Source organism: Caretta caretta, chromosome 2 (assembly GCF_965140235.1).
Source record: "Caretta caretta isolate rCarCar2 chromosome 2, rCarCar1.hap1, whole genome shotgun sequence".
In the NCBI taxonomy this organism is placed as follows: Eukaryota; Metazoa; Chordata; order Testudines; family Cheloniidae; genus Caretta; species Caretta caretta.
The window spans coordinates 39,845,497-39,866,998 of record NC_134207.1 but is presented as its reverse complement, the minus strand read 5'-3'; the positions used below and the strand labels follow the sequence as shown (position 1 = coordinate 39,866,998).

Here is a 21,502-nt window from a genome sequence, read left to right as displayed (position 1 = left end):
CTTGGCTCTATTTCTAACTGAGGTTCTTTCTCTTCCAAGTCAGCTCATATACTTCCATTGAGGTTGTTTTTCTTTCTGCTGATCTCTCAGTTTATGAAATTTCAATTTAAAAAGTTCTGACGTTGAAATCTAGCACCTCCTCTCTCACATATATAAATGTGGAGTCAATCAGAAAAAAAGCAGTTCCTTCTTAAATACGAATTGCATGCATTCAGTCCAAAATATTTTAAATATCTGAAAAGAATGGTGTAAAAGTTAAACTTGTCTGAGTAAGGTGTAAATGTGTGCTCTATTTAGGATTTGTGGTGCTTATTTTGCAGCTATTTAATAAACCAGTGAATTCATAACACTTACATACTGTAGCACTTTTCTTCTTCAAAGCATTTTACAAACATTAACTAATTAATACTTAGCATAGCAAGCAACCACAGTTTCAGTAAATACTGGAAAAATATTTTCATTATTGGAAACATCCATTTTTCTGCTTACAATTTATTTTTTCGCTAAATTTCTATACAAATGCATATAAATCTACAGTTTAACTGTCTAGCTGTAAAAAATATACTTCAACATGTATACTGATTACCTACACACTTCTATTTCTAATTGAGTTCCCGTTGTATAACTACAACCCTTGCCTAAAAGTTTGAGTTCAAATGTAAACATTACAAATGATAGTTTCCAGATGAAATGTAGCATATCATTTTCCTGTTTTGTAGAGTGACTTAGCAAAGTATACAGTTTTGTATGCTATGGAATGCACATTTCAGGTGTACAGAAGGTGTTATATCCAGAATGATAGTGAGGGTGACAGTGATAATATGAAACTTAGCACACATCACCACGCATCACCACACATCACCACAGTAGGTCGATATTTTTAAGCTCCCTGCCTGAATAAAGTAACAAATAACATAACTTCTGCAGAAAGCCTTTCTGTGATTGCACTGCCACGTTGTTATCACATTCATCTTCATTTGCTGACACCCACTGATTCTGGAGGCAGAAATATGGAATTAGGAATCATGGACTCTTGTGTTGTAATACTGTCTCTATCATTGACTCACTCAGTGACCTTGGGTAAGTCACTACATCTCTCTGCTTCGGTTTTCCCAGATATCAAATGGGATAATATTTACTTTGCCTACTAGACAAGATGTGTGTGGTGAGAATCAAGTGTTACCATAAATGAAGATAATAATCACTTTTATCATAGTCATTAATAAGAATAAAGTAGAATGGAAAAACACTGAAAGTCCAGTAGAGAAACTGAAGATCTATAGATTGCATCGTGTTGATTGCTGGTAAATTTTACCAAGACCTGGTATCAAAATATACAGTATATTGGTAAGCATGACTTGTTAAAGCTCTATTCTAAGGCAAACCAATGTAGAAGAGTCTAGAGGCAAAAGTATCCATGAACAGGCAATCATGCAAACCCCAAATTGCAAGTCATATATCCGAGGTCGTCAAACTTCATGACTGCCTGAGTCATATACGACAATCTTCAGAAGTTCAAGAGCCGGGGTGTGCCTGCTGGGAATTGGAACTTCAGCCCCTTGGGAGTGCCTGCGGGGTTTGGGGCTTCAGGCACATGGGGAGGAGGGTCTCAGAGCTTCAGCCCCAAGGTAGGTGCCTGCTGGGGCTTGGGGCTTCAGCCCTGCTCCTGTTAAGGCCCTGAGCCTCGGCAGGCATGCCCTGCAGGCCTGAAGCCCCAAGATTTCCCTCCCTGCTGGGCAGAAGCCAGAGGTAGGGTGACCAGGTGTCCGATTTTGGACCAGAACACCCAGTCAAAAAGGGATCCTGGTGCTGCTGACCAGACCGTTGATTGTCTGGTTCGTGATGCCACGCAGCGGGGCAGGCAGGCTTCCTGCTAGCCTCCGTGCCGCTTAGCTCCCAGGTCAGGAAGCAGCCAGCATGTCCGGCTCCTAGCCTTAGGGGCTGCCAGTGGGGGTCCGCATGCTGCCCCGCCCCCCACCCAGAGATGCAGCTCCCATTGGCTGGGTCAGGGCAGGGGAGGAACTAGACATGAGGGAGCTCTGATTTCATGCTGTACAGTGGTTACAAGGATATTATTAATTCTACTCCCTTGTAATAAAAAAAAGTCTAATTTAAGTGTGTAAGTGTAAAGCAGATGTAGGTGTTTCTAAATAGCTCATTTTTCTCCCTTTGGGGTAGTGAGAGGGAGCTATTCTTAGGGAGCAAGCCTCAGTAAGTCTTTTATTCAAGTGTTTTTGCTTCTGTATAATATATGTAACAGAACTCAGACCATTTTAGAAAAAGGAAAGGGGGAGAAAGAGAAATATTTTAGGCAGTTTTAAACATATGAGGAGACCTAATTGAATGATAGGATTTTCCACAAGAAAATCTGTGATCCATTCAAGTTTTTAAATCTTTTTTTAAAAGGTATTTTGAGACTGATTTTCCCCTTGACTGCCTTTAAATCACATTTCTAATCCCTTAGATCCCTTGATCAATTACTCAGCGGCTTACGTTTTAGCAAACTCCTAGGTTTTATCATTTTTCTTCCTGATTAAAAGCCAGATGTATACAGTAACTTAAATGCACACATAAACATAATTTCATTAAGACCCCCAACACAATTGCTTGTAACATTTTAAACTATTATAAATGTAATGATGTGCACAGAAGGTTTAAAAAAGATTTTTTAGATTGTAAACTCCTCAGGGCCGGGTCCTCCTTATATTTGTAAAATACTTTAGATATGTATGGCACTTTAGAAACAATAAATCTTACTAGAAAAAATGTTTCCAGGGTAGCAGAAAGATAAACTTATTTTTTTCATGATGTTTTATTTGAAATATCTGTTTCTATCAGTGTTTTTCATTGTCATGCCCATTTGATATCTGCGGATAGCTAGTACTATGAAAGAGCTAAGAAGCATTTATTTGTAATGCATTTTACATGGTCCTATATTCAATTTAGCTACTTATGATGAGGCAACTTTGCACGAGTGTTGCACAGCCCACCAGCAGTTCCTAGACCACAGTTGGAGAACCTCTCACCTAAAGTCCTAACGAGGAAATTTCCATTCCTCCTTTCTGCCACAAACCTTACAATTCCAAAAAAGTTCTGCTCTATTCCTTGAATATTAATATATTCTTTTAAGAAGTTATCTGTTTTTTATAACTTGTAACCATCTTAAAGGTAAAGATTCTAAAGCGACAATTTCCCAGTGGATTAAAACTCCAATTAAAGAGGAATATGGCAGTTTCAAAAGGACATCTGTTTCTGCATGGGTGCCTCTTATTCAGTTGTATCCTCCTGGAGAGACCAGAATTAAATGATGGCCTATTATGATTAATTTTGCAACACTGACACTTGAAGCCTTATTAAACACTAAAAATAGATATCATCCTTGGAAAATTCTTCTTTTTGTTCCGAATCCGGAAGACCATACATCTTTGGGGGTTTTATGTTTTGTTTGTTTTTTAAGTCTCTGTCCCTGTGTGTCTCCCTCTCTGTACATACTTTGCTGCTGTTTCTAAATTTGTTCTTTGGCTGGAAAGCTTTTGTTCTCTCCTGCTGTTTTCCCTGCTTTCCTTTTCTACTACTTCCTACATCCTAATAGTATGTATAAATTGGCATGTATGCTCATGAGACAGTGGGACAATTTTGTCCTACATGTATATTGATTTTCTCTTAGACTCCACATTGGCCAAACTCTAGCAGGCCTCCTTTTCCTTCTTAATTTGTAAGGTTTTGTTTCAGCCAAGGGATTTTCCTCTCAGGCCTTTGATGCCCAGCTCTTGCCCAAGGCTGGCTTCACTGTGAAGAAGAAATTTTGCTAGATTTTCACAAGGATGTGATCAAATCACCAATAGCCATTGAGTGTCATAATTATCCTTTGAGATGCCCAACTTAGAATTGAGACAAAAAATTGAGCTGACCCATGATGGCTGGCCTAGATTGCAGAGCAGGGGCCGGGAGGGCAGGTCACTTCACACTCCTGGCAATGTCACCACAAATGCCATCTAATAATAGTCCTCCCTTATTGGCAGGTTGCCCCTGACCCATCCCAGCACTTCTCCAGCATTGGGATTGTTCAGAGAGATATTTGGGTCTGTCCACAAAAGGCGATGCTGGACAGAAGGCTTCTTTCTGTTCAGACACTCCCATCCCTACTTCTTCCTCTGGCACTGAAAAATCACCCCCTTTCTTATCTGTCCTTTCTTTCACATCTTTGGTTGAAGGAATTATCATTTCTGTCTGTCTGGAGTTTTCTTCATTGAGCATTGCTTTAAAATGGGGGTGTTTGTGTTATAGTCATCGCTGGAAACTCTGGGACTTGGAAGCAATTGTTCAGGATTGAGTTGCACAGGTATATCTAGACTTTGAGGCAACTGTATAGGCACCGTCTCTTGGAATACAATCTCAGTTTCATGGTGCACTTATTTTTTATCTTTGATTCATTGGATCACAACTTCAGGTCATTGTTCTTGGCAGCAGGGTTTCAGTTCCCCTCAGCAGGAATAGAATTAATAGGAAGTGTCGGGGGTTTGGGGTATGGGGGAGGTTGGTTGATTCTCCCAACTCACCAGATAATGAATTCGGACAGTGCCCCCTGTTCTGGGAATTAGGCATCAATCTACTTTCGTTGTAGGAGGGGACTGGATTTGCAAGGAAGTCAAAGCTTGTTGATTGCCTTTTGTGGAACCCTGCAAGGGGTTGTTGCAGCTTTGGTTGGGCTTTGAAAAGGCTGTAGGCATTGCTTAGGCCTTGGAAAAATGTAGACCAGATAAGACCTTAGTTTTAAGAGGGCTGGGTTAGGCCTGGGACATGTCAGGATGCTCTTGATATAAGTATTAATTTCCTGGAATGCTAGTGACAGCTCAGGGATGGTTGATGTTTTCCCCCACTTTCATTGCTTCCAGACTTTTAAGAGTTACAGTAGGACTCCTAATTTATGAACTATTTGTGGATTAAGGAGTTGATAAAATCAATAAGTTTATAAAACTGATCTTCTCAAAATTATCATGGGTAAGCTGCATTAATCATTCAGTGATAGTGTACATAATGAATAGTAAAAAAATGTATACAGTGTGTCTAATTGTTTTTTAAGAGAACTGCATCTTTTCTCTGCTACCAAATATGTCTTTTCAAACTGCTGCTTGAACATTGGCTGGACAGCAGCAAAAAGATTCCTTTGGTGGCAGAAAAATGGTTCCTATGACTTACTGTTCAGTAAATCAGTGTCCTGCTGTACCATGTTTTACATTTAAAGTTGCAGTTACTTAGCCAAAAGATTCTAATCTATCTCTGTCTTTACTGGCCCATTTACAGTTGTTCTGTTGCACAGGAATAGTTCCATATTGGAATGGCAAGAATGTTTCATATTAGGGTTTGCAAAATTTTGAGGGGAAGCTTGCTCAGAGCCTGTTGGCATAATGCTTTACCATAACGGTAGGATGATAGTCGATGTATGTTCTGAAACACACACACAAAAAATCTCCATCTGACATTCATTATCTATTTGGAAGTGAAATGTATCCAAGTGTTCTTTTTTTGAGTGCTTGCATATATCCATTACACTGTAGGTATCTGTGCATCTCATGCACCAGTGCTGGAGAGTTTCCCTAGTGGTACCCTTAGGTTCTGCTCCACCTATCTCTGGCTTCTCATGTTTGAGTAGGTGGGTAAAAAGGATAGAGCCACCCCACCTCTCCTTTAGTTCCTTCTTGGCATTTGTGGTCAGAGCATTGTGTGTTCACAGTCTTCTTCTGTTATAACAAAGTTTGGGTACTTTAGCTCACTTTTTTGCCAACTGATAATGTTTTTCATCCCTTGGACTCCCCCATGCTCCTTTGTTTTAACATTTTTCTTTTCCAATTCATTTTTTTAATCAGGCGGGCCTTGTCCAGTACGACGGGGGCCAATGCCAAGGCTTCCAGGTTTCAAACCTTGTTCTGGTTGTTGAAAGTCAGTGCCTGTTGATGAACCTCATTCTTACTATCTAAAGAGCTCAGTAGAGGGCCACATAAGAGGTGTTTGATTTGCTGGGGCTTCAAGAGCAGAACAAAAAAACTGACAGAAGAGTGATGTTAGATATCTCTTCAGCGGGTGTCTGAACCTGCTTGGTTGTCAAAGGGGAGCTCAGTGATGACTCCTTCCGAGAGTGCTCCCCAGATTTGCCAGAAGACAGATGCTTTAGAAGTTTCCTTGTCACCTAGAAAGTTGTCTAAGACATTGGAGCTATTCCAGCCTCAGAAATATAAGAAGTCACCATTGGGTCCTTCTAAATCCAGGGTACGGTACTCCTCTGGAGAAGGTCACTCCAGTACCAATGATAAGAGCACATCCTTCAGCTCCACTCCCCATTAAGACTTCACACTGACGGATAGACTTGAGCCGTTAACTCTGATACCTGCCAAGGACCATCAAGCATGCCTACTTCTTCAGCTATGACAATATATCAGTCATCTTTGATCATGGTGGGACAACCATCTGTATTGTACCAGTAATGCCAGAGGCCTATGTGGCAGTGAGGGACATATTCAGTTTTGCGGTACTGCCATCTCTATTGATTCAGAGCAAAGACCCTCTTCTGGCACTCTCACAGGCATGCCACTTGTTGGCTCTGATACACTCTGCTGTGGGCCCACTGACTTTAGGCCTGATACCACATTCATTGGCCTCCTCCATGTCCATTTCTAGACCTCTGGTACCAGCTCCATCTCATCGCATGGCCCCAGTAGCTAAGAAGCCTTCCATGCTTCATCTGGTACTACATTCCTAGCATAGATCATGGTCACAGTCTTCGAGGACATCTCTCAGTTTGACACTGCCTTGGCTTTCCAAATACTCTGATTCTTTGTTGGAGTCTGAGGCGGGCTGTTGAGTCTCACACTTCTGAGAGTCCAGAACTTCCTCCAGTCCTGTTCTCTTACTCAAGGAAGGCAATATGAGAAAAATGGAGCCAGAGTTTGGGAAGCCTGGTCCAGGCACAGCTGGGCCCCAATACTATATCAGCCCCCTCATTAGGTGTATTGGATGCCTTGGGGGATGCTTCCAGAATCAAAATCTTCACTTCCACTCCCCCGTAGGAGCATATAACCTAGAAGAGAGGCTTTTTCTGCTGATACCAAGAGGACTTTGACACTGATCAACGTACTGACACAGATTTAGCAGACCTGCCTGAACTTGCTTTAGAATACCAATCTATCTCAGCAGCACAGGACAAACCTTGGGAGGTTCCCCCCTTGCATGTCATCAATGCATCATCCTCATCATCAGATACCAGACAAACTGTAAAGTATACCAAGAGCTCCTTAGGGGAATGGCTGCTTCTCTTGGTATTGCAAGGAAAGTTGTGGAGGAAAAACCCCACAAACTAATGGATATTTTGCACCCAGCTATGGTAGGACAGCCAGCCCAACTTATAGATGAGGCTACCATGCAGCCTATTAAGATGATGTGGCAAATCCCTTTGTCCAGTCCACTGGCACTAAATTAATGGAATATAAATACCAGGAGTATTATTCCAAGCGTAGTAGGAGTTTTACTCAAACCCTATGCAGGGCTCTCTAGGAATAGCCTCTGTAAACAAGAGATATCATCAAGGCTGGGTTAAGGCCTATCCCCAAAGAAAAGGATACAAAAAACTAGATCTCTTTGGGATAAATATTTATGCCATGGTAGGATTACAGTTCTGCATTACCAATCACCAGGCCTTCATGGCCTGATATGACTATTCTAACCCTGAGAGCTGTGTCTTATTCTCATTTTTGTGATTAAAAAAAATAATATATTTTGTTAGATAATATCACTATGGAATTTTGCCAACAAAAATAAATCCGAAGCATTAAAAAATGGCATTCATGCATTTCTTGTCAAGTAAGTGATAAAGAAAAAAAAAAAACCCTGTTACCCCTTGATATTTTTATACTTCTGATCTTCTGATTTCCAAATGTTGAAACATAGATGAGTAATTAATTTTCTATGATGTTCGCATTAATCCATCAGATTCTATTTGCTCAAATAAATTTGTTAGTCTCTAAGGTGCCACAAGTACTCCTTTTCTTTTTGCGAATACAGACTAACACGGCTGCTACTCTGAAACCTATTTGATATTATAAATCTGTCATTTTAATCTACTCTAGCATCCTGAGTTAATGATTTTTAAGAAAGTATCTAAAAGTCCATAAGGTACAGTAAGTCTGTGGTGAAGACTCATTTGTAATCAGACTGAGGGTTGCTAAGATTCAAGATGATTGTTTACTGCTCTGGAAAGTAAATTTTAACACTAGTTATTTTCTTTTTTGTGTTTATTGTTTTGCTATCGTTTAAACAAATGCAGCCTTAAAATCGAAGTGTACCATATGATAATTTTAAAATCTTGCCCTATACTAAACTTTAATTCAGCAACTTTCTATTCAGCATTAATTTAAATCAGAAAGTAAATTTATTATTTCCAGTTGTTAATAAGTATATTTTCACTATACGTTGTCCCCTCAGGAGTGCTTTGGTACAGCTGACTTGTTTTGACACTCCCTACTGACTGAACCATTCTTGTACCATTGTTTACATCAGGACTGACCTTGCCTGCGGCACCATTTTCAGCACCAGTGGGTGCCAATCCCAACCTCATTCTTGGCTATGGATGAATTGGGTGACCTGTTGGTTCCTTGTGGAGTTGCCCCACCACATCTACATGGTCCTGGGACTCTTGGGCTTCAGAGTCAGGCTTCCCATTCTCCTGTTCCACTTCACCTGAGGGAGTCCAGAGGCCACCAGTGGACCAATATGCCTACCAAAGTTGGCACGTGCCTCAAGGCCGGGATGGAGGCCCCTGGCCCAGCACCTACTGGCCACTAATGTCTTACCAATACCAATGCTGCCTGGGGCCCAGTGGGAAGCTCCTTGCTCCCATAGGTCTCACTCATTGTCAGCATCAAGAGCAAGATTCCCTACTTGTTCAGCATTAGTGATTGCAGACCAGCCACAAGTCCAGACGTCTAAGTTTCCCCCTTCCTGTGGAGTCACTGGAATTTCTTCATCTGGACACATTGCCCAAGGAGCAGGATCTGCCTGTAGTCCAGCCAGCAGCTTATGTGGTGTTGGCTGGTTTGTCCTCTCCTTCAGTCCTAGAGGACTTCAAGGTATACCAGGACCTGTTACGTCAGGTTGCCTCATCCCTGGATATTCAGGTGGACTTACTGTAGGAGAATATCCATAAACTTATGGGGAAATAACTGTGATGGGTTGGATCACAGAAACCCCCTTTGGGACTGCCACCTGATGTCCTGAGACTATTTCTAACCCATTTTCCCTGCCAGCTTGGGACTCCAGAACCTTGCGTCTTTGAGCCAGATATGTGAGCCTGCTACAAACATAGACCCCAGTCTGAACCGCATCCCCTAAAAGCTGCAGGCTTAACTGAAAACAGCTTAAGAAGCGTTCCTGTCTCCAACACTCAGATGCCCAGCTCCCAATGGGGTCCAAACCCCAAATAAATCCGTTTTACCCTGTATAAAGCTTATACAGGGTAAACTCATAAATTGTTCGCCCTCTATAACACCGATAGAGAGAGATGCACAGATGTTTGCCCCCCTCCCCTCCTCCAGGTATTAATACATACTCTGGGTTAATTGATAAGTAAAAAGTGATTTTTTTTTAAATACAAAAAGTAGGATTTAAGTGGTTCCAAGTAATAACAGACAGAACAAAGTGAATTACCAAGCAAAATAAAATAAAACATGTAAGTCTATGCCTAATACAGTAAGAAAGTGATTACAGAAGAAATCTCACCCTCAGAGATGTTCCAGTAAGCTTCTTTTACAGACTAGCCTCCTTCTATCCAGCAATCACTCACACCCCTGTGGTTACTGTCCTTTGTTCCAGTTTCTTTCAGGTATCCTTTGGGGGTGGAGAGGCTATCTCTTGAGCCAGCTGAAGACCAAATGGAGGGGTCTCCCAGGGGCTTAAATAGACTTTCTCTTGTGGGTGGAGACCCCTTCCTCTCTCCTATGCAAAATCCAGCTCCAAGATGGAGTTTTGGAATCACAGGGGCAAGTCACATGTCCATTCATGACTCAGTTTTTACAGGCAGCAGCCATTGCCCACATGCTATCTTAGACTCAGACTCAGATATTAAGGTCAGAAAGGACCATTGTGATCATCTAGTCTGACCTCCTGCACAATGCAGGCCACAGAATCTCACCCATCCAGTCCTGCGATAAACCTCTCACCTATGTCTGAGCTATTGAAGTCCTCAAATCACGGTTTAAAGACTTCAAGGAGCAGAGAATCCTCCAGCAAGTGACCCATGCCCCATGCTACAGAGGAAGGTGAAAAACCCCCAGGGCCTCTTCCAATCTGCCCTGGAGGAAAATGCCTTCCCGACCCCAAATATGGCAATCAGTTGAACCCTGAGCATGTGGGCAAGATTCACCAGCCAGATACTCGGGAAAGAATTCTCTGTAGTAATTCAGATCCCACTCCATCTAATATCCCATCATAGGCCATTGGGCCTATTTTACCATGAATAGTTAAAGATCAATTAATTGCCAAAATCATGTTATTTCATCATACCATATTCATTCTATTAGTGTCTATGTGATAAAAGCTTTATAAAAAACATTTCAAATCCGATTTTTAATTGCCAATCAAACATTCAAAATCACAAAAATTTCACTAGAAAGTTTTAACTCTGTGTCTTGTAAGTGTGGAATCATGTAATTAGCCACAAGAGAAAATAAATGTTCTGAAGCAAAATTTAATTTATGATGCTGATCTATGCAGAATACTAGAAAATATACATTCTTAGTAATAGTAAATAAAGACCACATATATGTGAAATAATGAAGTGGCCTAAATCTTTGAACAATTTTCAAATGTTTTCGCTATCTATGATGTCACAGCCATATCTGTAATATCCACTGTAAAGGCATATTTTCTGTCACTGCTCCTTTTCAAATACATAAATTCAGTAACAAAATAGCAATTAAAAAAGCACTAGAATTAGAATGCCAGATTCTGATTTCAGTTATGTCAGTGAAAATCTTGAGTAATTCTACTGAATAACTGGAAAAATACACACACACAGACACACAGAGTTATTATATATACTTCCTTCCCACACCAATGTTGACACATAGGGTGGAAACCATCTCTTCCATTCATCTCTGTCATTTGTTCCTGCTTCCATTTGCTCTGTGGTGTTCACTCAACTATTCTGCCTTTCCTGTTAAGGATTCTTTTTAAGGTTTCTCTAAGGCGGGGTCCCCAAACTTTTTTGGTCATGCCCCCACCTTACCTGGGCTGCGCCCCCACTGGGAGCCGGGTCCAGGAGTGGGAGCAGAGCTGGAAGCGGGAGCTGGGGACTGCTGTGGGGCCAGAGGTATGGCTGGGAGCAGAGCCACAGCTGGCCTTGGGGCAGGGCTGGGACAAGGCAGGTGAATGTCTCCAGGAAGACTTCTTATGTAGATTGGAGTCTTCCAAGATCCATTGTCAGTTAAGTGTTTCTTGATTGGGCACTTAATTTGCACATTCCTTTCTCAAGAAACCGACCAAATGCTTTACTAAGGCTACTTGAACTCAAACAAGTACACAGCCAGTATTCATAACTTTGAATACAAAACCGATACATGCATACACCTAGAATGAATATATTTAGTAGATCATAACCTTTACCGAGATATGTTACATGGCATATGTAGCATAAAACATTTTCCAGTTATGTCATATATACATTCATAAGCATATTCCCATAAAGCATTATGGGGTGCAACGTCACAATAACTTATGGGTAAACAAACTCCGATAAATGCAAGATGACTTCCTCAACTGGTTGGCTATGGCCAAGTTTGAGGAGCAGTTGCCTGAGGCTTCCCAGGCTGAATTTCGGGCATTTGTTGCTGAGGGCTGCTTGGTGGTAAAAACCTCAATGCAGTCTTGCCATTGATGTGGCGGACACTTGGGCCTGGGCTATGGCCTTGGCAATTACTATGATCAGGGCTTCTTTGCTCCACAACTCAGGGATTCTATTGGATGTTGCAGTTTGATGTCAGAACTTTGTTTTCAAACAAGACTGATGAAACCCTGCATTCCTTTAAGGATTTAAGGGCTCCCTTCAGGTCTCTGAGGATATACATGCCACCCGTGTAGAGATGTCATTACGGGCACAGCAACAACAGCCACACAGACCACAGCATCCCTTTGTATAACCTTTTCCCTGAGACAGCAGGACTGCCCCAGGAAGAGTGATAGGTCTCACAAGAGGAAACACTGAAGCTCAGGGCCCGACCGCTTTGCGCACCCTCCTTTGGCAGCTGCTAAATGCCCATTTTGACTCATTGGTTCAGAGCTCTGTTACAGTTGTTTTTCTTTGTCCCTCGATGTCCCCCCCTATTCCTTTGGGGACTGACTGTTTCGTTTTTACAATGCCTGGATCTCGACAACATCTGACAGCTGGATCCTAGACACTGTCAGATTGGGCTACGCCATCCAGTTCCTCTCCACACCCCATCTCCCTGTTCCTCTTCAGGGACCCCTTTCATGAAATACTGCTTTTCAAGCAGGTCAGCTCTCTGCTAGAGTTGGGAGTGGTGGTGGAGATTCAGTGAGAACACTGTGATCATGGGTTCTACTCCGAATATTTCCTGATACCAAAATCCAAGGGCAGGATGAGGCCCATCCATAACCTTCTCAACATAACAGTCTCAACAAGTTAATCAAATGCCTGAGGTTCCACATGGTCATTCTATCAACTATCCTCCCTGCTTTGTCTCAGAATGACTGGTTTGCTGCTCTGGACCTTTAAGATGTCTACTTCCATGTGGCCATTCGGCAGAGTGACAGGAAGTAACTTTGCTTCATGGTAGGAGACTGCTGTTTCCAGTAAATGATTCTCCTGTTTGGTCTCACTTCTGGCTGGCAGGTCTTCACTCAAATGCATGGCAGTGGTCATGGCGTACCTCAGGAGGAAGGGAATCCATATCTCCCCCCTCCTCAGTGACTGGTTACTGAAGGGCAGCTCCAGAGAGGAGATTCTCGCCACATCCACACCCCATTATGCTTACTCGACCGTTTTCTAAATACAGTAAAGTCAACCTACAGTAAAGTCAGACTCAGCAAATAGAATTTATTGGGGTCCTGTTAGATTCCATTAAATTGAGGGCATTCCAGGAGATTCAGCAGCTGTGCCTCAGTTTGCAATCACAACCATCCATAACTGTGTGTGCCTGAGCCTGTTGGACCACATGTCTGCTTGTACCCAGGTCATCTATCTTGCCAGGTTAAACCTTTCTCCTCTTCACATGTGGCTTAGGACAGTTTACCGCCCTGACCTGTGTTCTCTAGACAGGTTGGTTCACCTTCATCCATCAGTCCTGGAGTCCTTACACTGGTGGGAGTCCCCATGCAATGTGTTCCAGGAGGTCCCCTTCACTCAGCCCTCTCTGACCAAGTCAGTGGTTACTGACACGTCCCTTTTGGGTTGGGGAGTACCTCTGGACTTGCTATGGAGGCAGGGTCTGTGGTCAGAACATGAGGCCTCGCTCCATACCAACCTGTTCGAACTTTGGGCCATCCACAATGCATGTTGTGCATTCCAGGACTGCATCAGGCATTCAGTGGTTCACATACTAACACGGACAATACCACTGCAATGTACTATGTGAACAAACAAGGAGGCGCTCATTCCAAATTACTCTGCTTGGAGGTGATCAGCCTGTGTCAGTTATATATTGAAGAGGAAATCACCCTTATAGCTGTCCACTTACAGGGGTCCAGAACCATCTTGTGGATCATCTCAGCAGAGTTTCTCTCTGAGTGGTCCCTTGGTGAATCCATGTTGACTGTTTCTGATCACCTTCCTCTCCTCCAAGTTCTTCAAAATGGATTCCTTGAGGACCTGCTCCATTCTCCTTCTTCCCTTTTTTAAAGATGGGCACTATATTTGCCTTTTTCCCAATAATCCGGGACCTCCCCCAGTCGCCATGAGTTTTCAAAGATAATGGCCAATGGCTCTGCAGTCACATCAGCCAATTCCCTCAGCACCCTCAGATGCATTGCATCCAGCCCCATGGACTTGTGCATGTCCAGCTTTTCTAAATAGTCCTTAACCTGTTTTTTCACCACTGAGGGCTGCTCACCTCCTCCCCATACTGTGCTGCCCAGTGCAGCAGTCTGGGAGCTGACCTTGTCCGTGAAGACTGAGGCAAAAAAAGCATTAAGTACTTCAGCTTTTTCCACATCATCTGTCACTAGGCTGCCTCCTCCATTTAGTAAGGGTCCCACACTTTCCTGACCACTTCCTTGTTGCTAACATACCTGTAGAAACCGTTCACATCCCTTGCTAGCAATTCCAATTATGCTTTGGCCTTCCTTATTACACCCTTGCATGCTCAATCAATATTTTTAGACTCCTCTCTAGTCATCTGTCCAAGTTTCCACTTCTTGTAAGCTTCCTTTTTGTGTTTAAGCTCACCAAAGATTTCTCTGTTAAGCCAAGCTTGTCGTCTGCCATATTTGCTATTCTTTTTGCACATCGGAATGGTTTGTTCCTGCACCCTCAATAAGGCGTCTTTAAAATACAGCCAACTGTCCTGGACTCCATATTAGCCTCCCAGGGGATCCTGCCCTTCAGTTCCCTCAGGGAGTCAAAGTCTGCTTTTCTGAAGTCCAGGGTCTGTATTCTGCTGTTCTTCTTTCTTCCTTTTGTCAGGATACTGAACTTGACCATCTCATGATCACTGCTGCTCAGGTTGCCACCCACTTCTACTTCCCCTACCAATTCTTCCCTGTTTGTGAGCAGCAGGTCAAGAGGAGCACGACCCCTAATTGGTTCCTCCAGCACTTGCACCAGGAAGTTGTCACCAACACTCTCCAAAAACTTTCTCGGTAGTTGTCCAAGAGTTCCTACTTAAGAATAGGAAGACCAGAACGGCCTAATTGGCTAAGTGGAAGAGGTTTTCCATGTGGTCTTTGGCCCGTGGGAGCCATCTGGTGGAGGCTTCCATCCAGGACATCTTGGAATATCTGTTACACCTTCAGGAATCAGGCCTAGCATGCAGTTCTCTGAGAGTACACTTGGCAGCAATATTGGCACTTCATCCCCCTGTCTAAGGAAAATTGGGTTTCTCCAATGCCATGGTGACAAGATTTCTGAAAGGGCTCCTTCACCTGCATCCTCCAGTCTGAGAGATCGTCGTCTTGTGGGACCTGAACACTGGTTTAGCAGCTCTAATGGATCCTCCTTTCAAGCCCCTTGCTTCCCATCCACTGCCGCTCCTATCTCAGAAAACTGCATTCTTGATAGCCATTACCTCTATCAGGAGGGCATGTGAGTTGCAGACCCTGAAGGCTGCACCTCCTTCCATGCAGTTCTCGAGACACAAGGTTATAGTTTGGCCACACCTGAAGTTTGTATCCAGGGTGGTCTGTCAGTTTCATTTGAACCAAGTGGTGTATTTTCTCGGAGGAGCAACGGTTCCATATGCTAGACATTAGACACTGTCTAGTGTTCTATCTGAACAGAACTGAACAGTTTCATGCCTTGCCTCTTCATGTCATATGCAGACCCCATAAAGGGATATGTAGTCTCTGCACGAACCATCTCTAGATGGATAACATCTTGCATCAAGACTGATTATGAGATAGCGTCAGCTACGCCTCCTCAGCAGATATGTGGTCTGCACATACATTTGCAGACCATTAGGCAATTGTTGCTTCTTCCAGAGCTGATGCTAATATCAGCAGAGCAGTCCTGTGATCCTTACTCAAGTACACGCTGAACCCCGCCTCCAGATTGGGGTACTGCTCATTAGTCACCTACTTGGAATACACATCTACATCTACTCAAAGAAGAAGAAACAGTTACTTTCTGTAACTGTGGTTCTTCGAGATATAATGCAGATATGTATTCCACAACTCACTCTGCATCCCCTCTGCATTGGAGTCTTCCCCTGGATATTCAGTGCGAAGAAACTGAGGGGGGTCAGGGCAGTGCTACCTATTATAGCTAGAGGAGGGGCTACAGGCATGAGCGCCTCCCCTGTACAGATACTGCTAAGCAAGTCTCTGGCTCCGGTGGATGCACACACCTACTTGGAATGTCTGCAGCACATCTCAAAGAACCCACAATTACAGTAAGTAACCATTTCTTACCTCCTTTCATCCTCACTGTCATTGCAATGTCCTGCTCTATAGTCTCCCATGTCTTTTTTTTCTCTTTCCGTTCCAGTATAACCCAAATGCTGCAAGCAAAATTATCTTTCCTTCCCGCTTTTCAGACTGTCTCTTCACCTTTTCTTGATTTCCTTACCTACCACATAAAATTCAGCTTTCTCTCTTTTTTCAAGACAGTCCATAAATTACAATCTATCAAATTTTTGAAATTGAGTTTTTAAATGGATTTTGCCAAAATTATTAGCCAGCCATAGTTTTTTTTTACCCCCTCACAGCTTTTTACCGGAAAAAAATATCACAGATAAATTTCTAAGAGCTCATGCTGTTGCCTCAGTGTCTCCCCCTCTCTTGCCCTTGCCCCTTTTGGGGTGCTTTAGAATGTGATCTTTTGCCTTGTCCCTATATTTTCAAAGATGATTGAAATTGTCTAATGGCCAAACTTCTCTCAGAAGGGCACACAGTCAGATTTTGCCTGATTCAATTTGAAGATGCATGTGCGATGGAAGGAGGCAGTTGGTTGCTTTTTGGCAGAGTTTATATGCTCCAGACTGCTATAGGTATTAGAATTCTACTGATTTTAAATTCATTTTAAAATGAACTAGAAAGAATTATTAATTTATGCCTACAATTTTCTCTGGTCGTTCATGAATGGGGTAGAATAGAGAAGTTGAAGAAGCTGAGTACATCGAAAGATGTTGCAAAATCTCAAAGGGATAATTTAATATTTGTTGTGGAAAATGCATATAATTGCTACTCCTGCTGAAAAAAAACATTATTTGGTGGGTCTATGTAGCAGGATCACTGCCTAATAAGCTTAGGGTAGTTCTGCAGTGGCCTTGCCTCAGTTTCCTCTTGTGAGGGTTTGGCTGATCCAGTGGCTTGGCCCCCCAGCTAAGACTTTAATGAAAGTCCCCCTATTCTGGAGTATACCAGTCAAAAAGACCAGTACAAAAAACCCAGAGTCTATATCCCAGCCTCAAGCTGAGTACAGCCCCTGCATCCTGAGGGGCTGGTCTGTCTAACACCCTAGACACTCTTCATAAAGCCCTCTGGTTCAGTATTCAGCCACTCCCAGGCTCTGTTCAGTCTGTCCCCGTCAGCCCTTCCTGGGCTCCTCTGGGTCACTCCTTACTCTTTCGCTGAGCAGCAGCTACCAGGGCTTTCTTCCTGGAGGGTTCCTCCTAATCACTCCTCTACCCCACTCCACCTCTGAGTAGGGTTACCATATGTCCAGGTGTTCTCGGATATGACCTCTTTTTTGTTCCTCCAATGTCCGTTCAGGTAGATTTTTGGTATATGAACAAATGTCCATGATTTTTTCTTGCTTGTCCTGTTTCCAACATTGATTCTGGTAGAACTTCAATTCCTGGTGTGCCCTAATAGTGACGTGTGTGTTTACTGGATTTGCCACCATTATTTCTGCTGCTGCCTTCAGACCTGGGCAGTTAGATAGCAACGCCCAGCTCTGAAGAGAGTGCTGCCGCCATCAGCTCAGAAGTAAGGGTGGCATGGTATGGTATTGCCATAGAAACTGTACCCTCCCCCTCCGGCTTCCCCTCCCACCAGCAGTATCCTCTATTGGGGAACTTGAAAGAGAGTAACCCAACCTCCGTGGACTTTCTTTCCCTAAGAGATCTAATTGAGCCACATGACCCATAAAATCATATGATCATTCCAGCTCTCACCACTCAGGGAGGTAAGCTAATTGTGTCACAGGTGAGGCTGAGACCCATCTCCTCTTAAAGGGCCAGACATTCTGACAGTCTGGTAGTTTGATTCTGCTGGGCATACTTGTAAATTAATTCCTCGTTTAAATCATTTTTATATTCACATGTTATAACTAAATTAAATATATTATTAATATAGTATGGTGCAGTTACTTTTTGTTTTTTCCTTATTAGAAAATTTTATTTTTTGCAACATTTTATGATGCTTTTTATGCATTTTAGAATTTTCTTAAGCCCATTAGATTTTTAAAAGTTTAGGAACAATATTTAAATGATGGTTTAGTTTTCTTGAATATTTTGGCATGCTTGCTGAAAAACCTTTCCTTAAATTAATAATTAAAGATACCAAGTCAAAGACTGAATTTTAACATGGACACTGTCTTGCTCTTTGCAACAAGTTTACAGAACTAAATCTTTGTTTAGATTACCCAGGCAGCAAATTAAGTGGAAAACTTATTACTAGTACATCATCAAATATGCCATCACATGTTGAAAATGGACTTTAATTGCTTAGGTCAAGCATGCTTCATAATATTTTTTAGCAGCTTATGTTGGAAAAATTTAGGATGTCTCTAAATGCAGTTAAAATGTTGAATTTCTCACCACAATTAATTGATAGTATTCCCTTCCCAAGCTTAAATCTAGTAAATAAAACAATACTCGTTCGCTCAAGTTTCTGCTGTACAGTGTAAACACTGAAATGCACATTTTGAATTCGGGAGCGGAGACAAACTATTTATAGACCTTAAAGAAAAAAATAATGTACTGTCAGTAGTACTAGTAATCAGTTACTGAGTGAAGGTACATATCATCCAATTAACTAGTGTATGTTGTTTGCTTTAGAATCTAGGCCTTTGTCACTTCCATTGAAACCCATGCTGACCTCATCTGAGAGCTGCAGAAGTCCTGAGGAGAAAATGAAAGAATTTATTGGAATAGTGTGGAATGCAGTTAAACGCCTTACACTTCAGGTAAGATGAAAAGGGAGTGAGAAAAGTTATGTCTTCCCACATTTTATGATACTTTTCATGCACTTTAGCACTTTTAAAAAAATATCTGTAAAAACAGCTTCCCAGTTTTATTATCGTATTTTACTTTAAAAATACTAGAGACTGAAAATTGAAATATGGCTGTTTGGTAAATTCACCAAGGATTCATAGAATTTAAAATATGTGTATTCGATGGACTTATCTTTCTACTTAACTTTAAAAGGAGAAGAATCTTGAACAACATTTGTATGAAGAATTAAACTTTTTTTATATCACACATATGGAGGTCTTGCACCAGCTTTAATTGGCCCCACAGAGCAGTTTTCTTTCTAAAAATAAACTATTTGAGTGCTTTTAAGTATGGAAATAGTATATGTAATTAATACAGTCATAGTGGTATCTCATCTACTTAAATTTTTGCCTCTTTGTCAAGATAACAAGTAGACCGCTCAGACTAAACTGTACAATTCTGTATAATCTGCATAAATTTGAGCTTAATAGAAGCAATGCTTTTTTATAACCATGTACATATATACCCCCCCACACACAAATAAACTATGTTAAAAGAATGTTACTAAAGTTGCAAAGGCAAGCATTCAGAAGTTATGAAATGCCTCAATTAAGGTTTCCTGTGTAACCTTAATTCAACTCCCTTGTGTGCACACATTATGATACAGTCTTGAAGTACATGATCCACATACATTTTTCCCCTAGCCAGTATCATTTCTCTCCCTGAGTCCTAGCTCCTTGTCAAATCTGTTTTTCATCCCCATGTGTGCACAGAGGCAAACGTGTATGTATATACATACGTGCGCATGTGTACACATGCACACTGACACTCAGAAATTATCCAAGGTTAGCATAATATTTGTGGAATGCCTAACAGATTTTTTCTTTATTGAGACCATTCAATGGTATAAAATATGACAGCAACACATTGTTCATGTACTTAAAAATTATTATTGGGGAAGCATAACCATTGGATCTTCCATTACCCCTTCTGCATACCAATTTATTCACTTGTATATCACCAAATACCAATGCCTTCACTTTATTTATTCCTTACTCAGAGAAGACTCTCATTGACTTCATTATAGGATAGGGTGTGAAAATTGGAGTTTTTCTGAATAAGGGCGGGCTTCAGGATTGTGGCTTAATACATAACCTCCCGAAGTTGATGGAATACTATCTATTGATTTCATTGGGCTTTGAGTCAGGTCCTGGGTTCATAGTTTCTAAGCAGATTTGTCTCTCCCCTCCCCATTTTCATTTTCACCAGTGGGAAAGAGGAGTCAGATATTTCCTTGTAAGCAAAGTATTTTTATGATGTGTTTGTACAGGGTACAACACAATGAGGCCCTGATTCTGGATTGAGGCATGAAGGTTCTATTGCAATACAAACAAATGATGATGATGATGATAATAAAAGGAGTGAGTTATGAATGAGAGAATTGGGTGATGAACGGCATGGGGTTTAGGGGTATTCAGAAGTGTTAATTGTCTCCTCTGTCCGAAATTTCTCTTGGTGACCTTCTCTGTTTTATCAATAACATTTCTGGGGTTTTGCAACCAAAGTATCTGCCAGGAAAATGAAATGTTAGCTCATGTGTTGAGGTGTATGAAAGATATTGACCAATTAAAATAAATACTCAGTTTTCCATTTTTGCAAAGAAGTAAAAAATGTTGGAATTATGTATTGTCTGGGGGTTTTTTGCAAAAATTAAAGGAGGTTGTGCAAATAGATTTGTGCGTTCTCAAAAAAAAATTCTGCAAGTGAAGATAAACTGTTGTATAACAAACATGTATTAGCTCAATTCCTTGATGTTAGGATGTTGGCAGATTTTTTTAATGCTAAATCCACTTTCTTATTTTTCAAATAATTTCTTATCTACAGTTTGTAATTTCGGTTATATTTTTGTGAGACAATCAGATGTCTTCTGATTTTGAGCGCCATGAATATGAAACTGTATTATTTATCTATTTTAATATTGAAATAGTTCTGTAAAATCATAAAACACTTTACAGAAATAAAAAGGACACTGTTGTCTCCAGAACTTAGCACCAGATTTTTAAATGTAGCTAGCTGCCTAAAAATGTAGATTGGTGTCTAGTGGGGTTTTCAAAAGTACCTAAGATCCAACTCCCTTTGTGACTTGGGCACCTAAACTCTTTTGAAAATCCCATTAGGTACCACATATCTGCATCTTTAGATGCCTAAGTAACTCTTAAAAACTTGGCCCTTAGACTCTAGGCTCCAATCCTGCAAAGACTCTCACATGCTTAATTTGCTGCCCTGCACATACTCCCATTTGAAGTCAATGGAAACTCTCACAAGGCATGAAGCTAAATGTGTGCAAGTCTTTGCAGGATTTGTGTCTAAGTGTACTGTCCTGCAAACCTTTACTTCTGTGAGCTGCTGATGTAGATATTAAGAAGATCATGTACAGTCAGTGTGCTCATTTGCATAAGTAAGAATTTGCAGGATTAGGACGCATATAAGACAAAGGAAATGAGGGTAACTGGTAAAGAAAAAGGATAGGAAAGGGAGGGTCACAAGTTAGAACAAACAGATAATGTGTGCCCTATTATATAAGAATGTAAGAATGGCAATACTGGATCAGACCAATGGTCCATCTT

General features: G+C 41.5%; 1 protein-coding gene across 7 annotated transcripts in view; it reads left to right on the top strand.

Moving 5' to 3' along the window:
- Nucleotides 1-21,502, top strand: part of VPS13B (vacuolar protein sorting 13 homolog B) — a 940,751-nt gene that overhangs the window by 513,347 nt on the left and 405,902 nt on the right. For all 7 annotated transcript variants that reach the window (XM_048841327.2, XM_048841328.2, XM_048841325.2 and 4 more), the window contains one exon: nt 18,720-18,847. In XM_048841327.2, the coding sequence (XP_048697284.2) occupies nt 18,720-18,847 (128 nt within the window). The remainder of the gene's footprint in view (nt 1-18,719; nt 18,848-21,502) is intronic.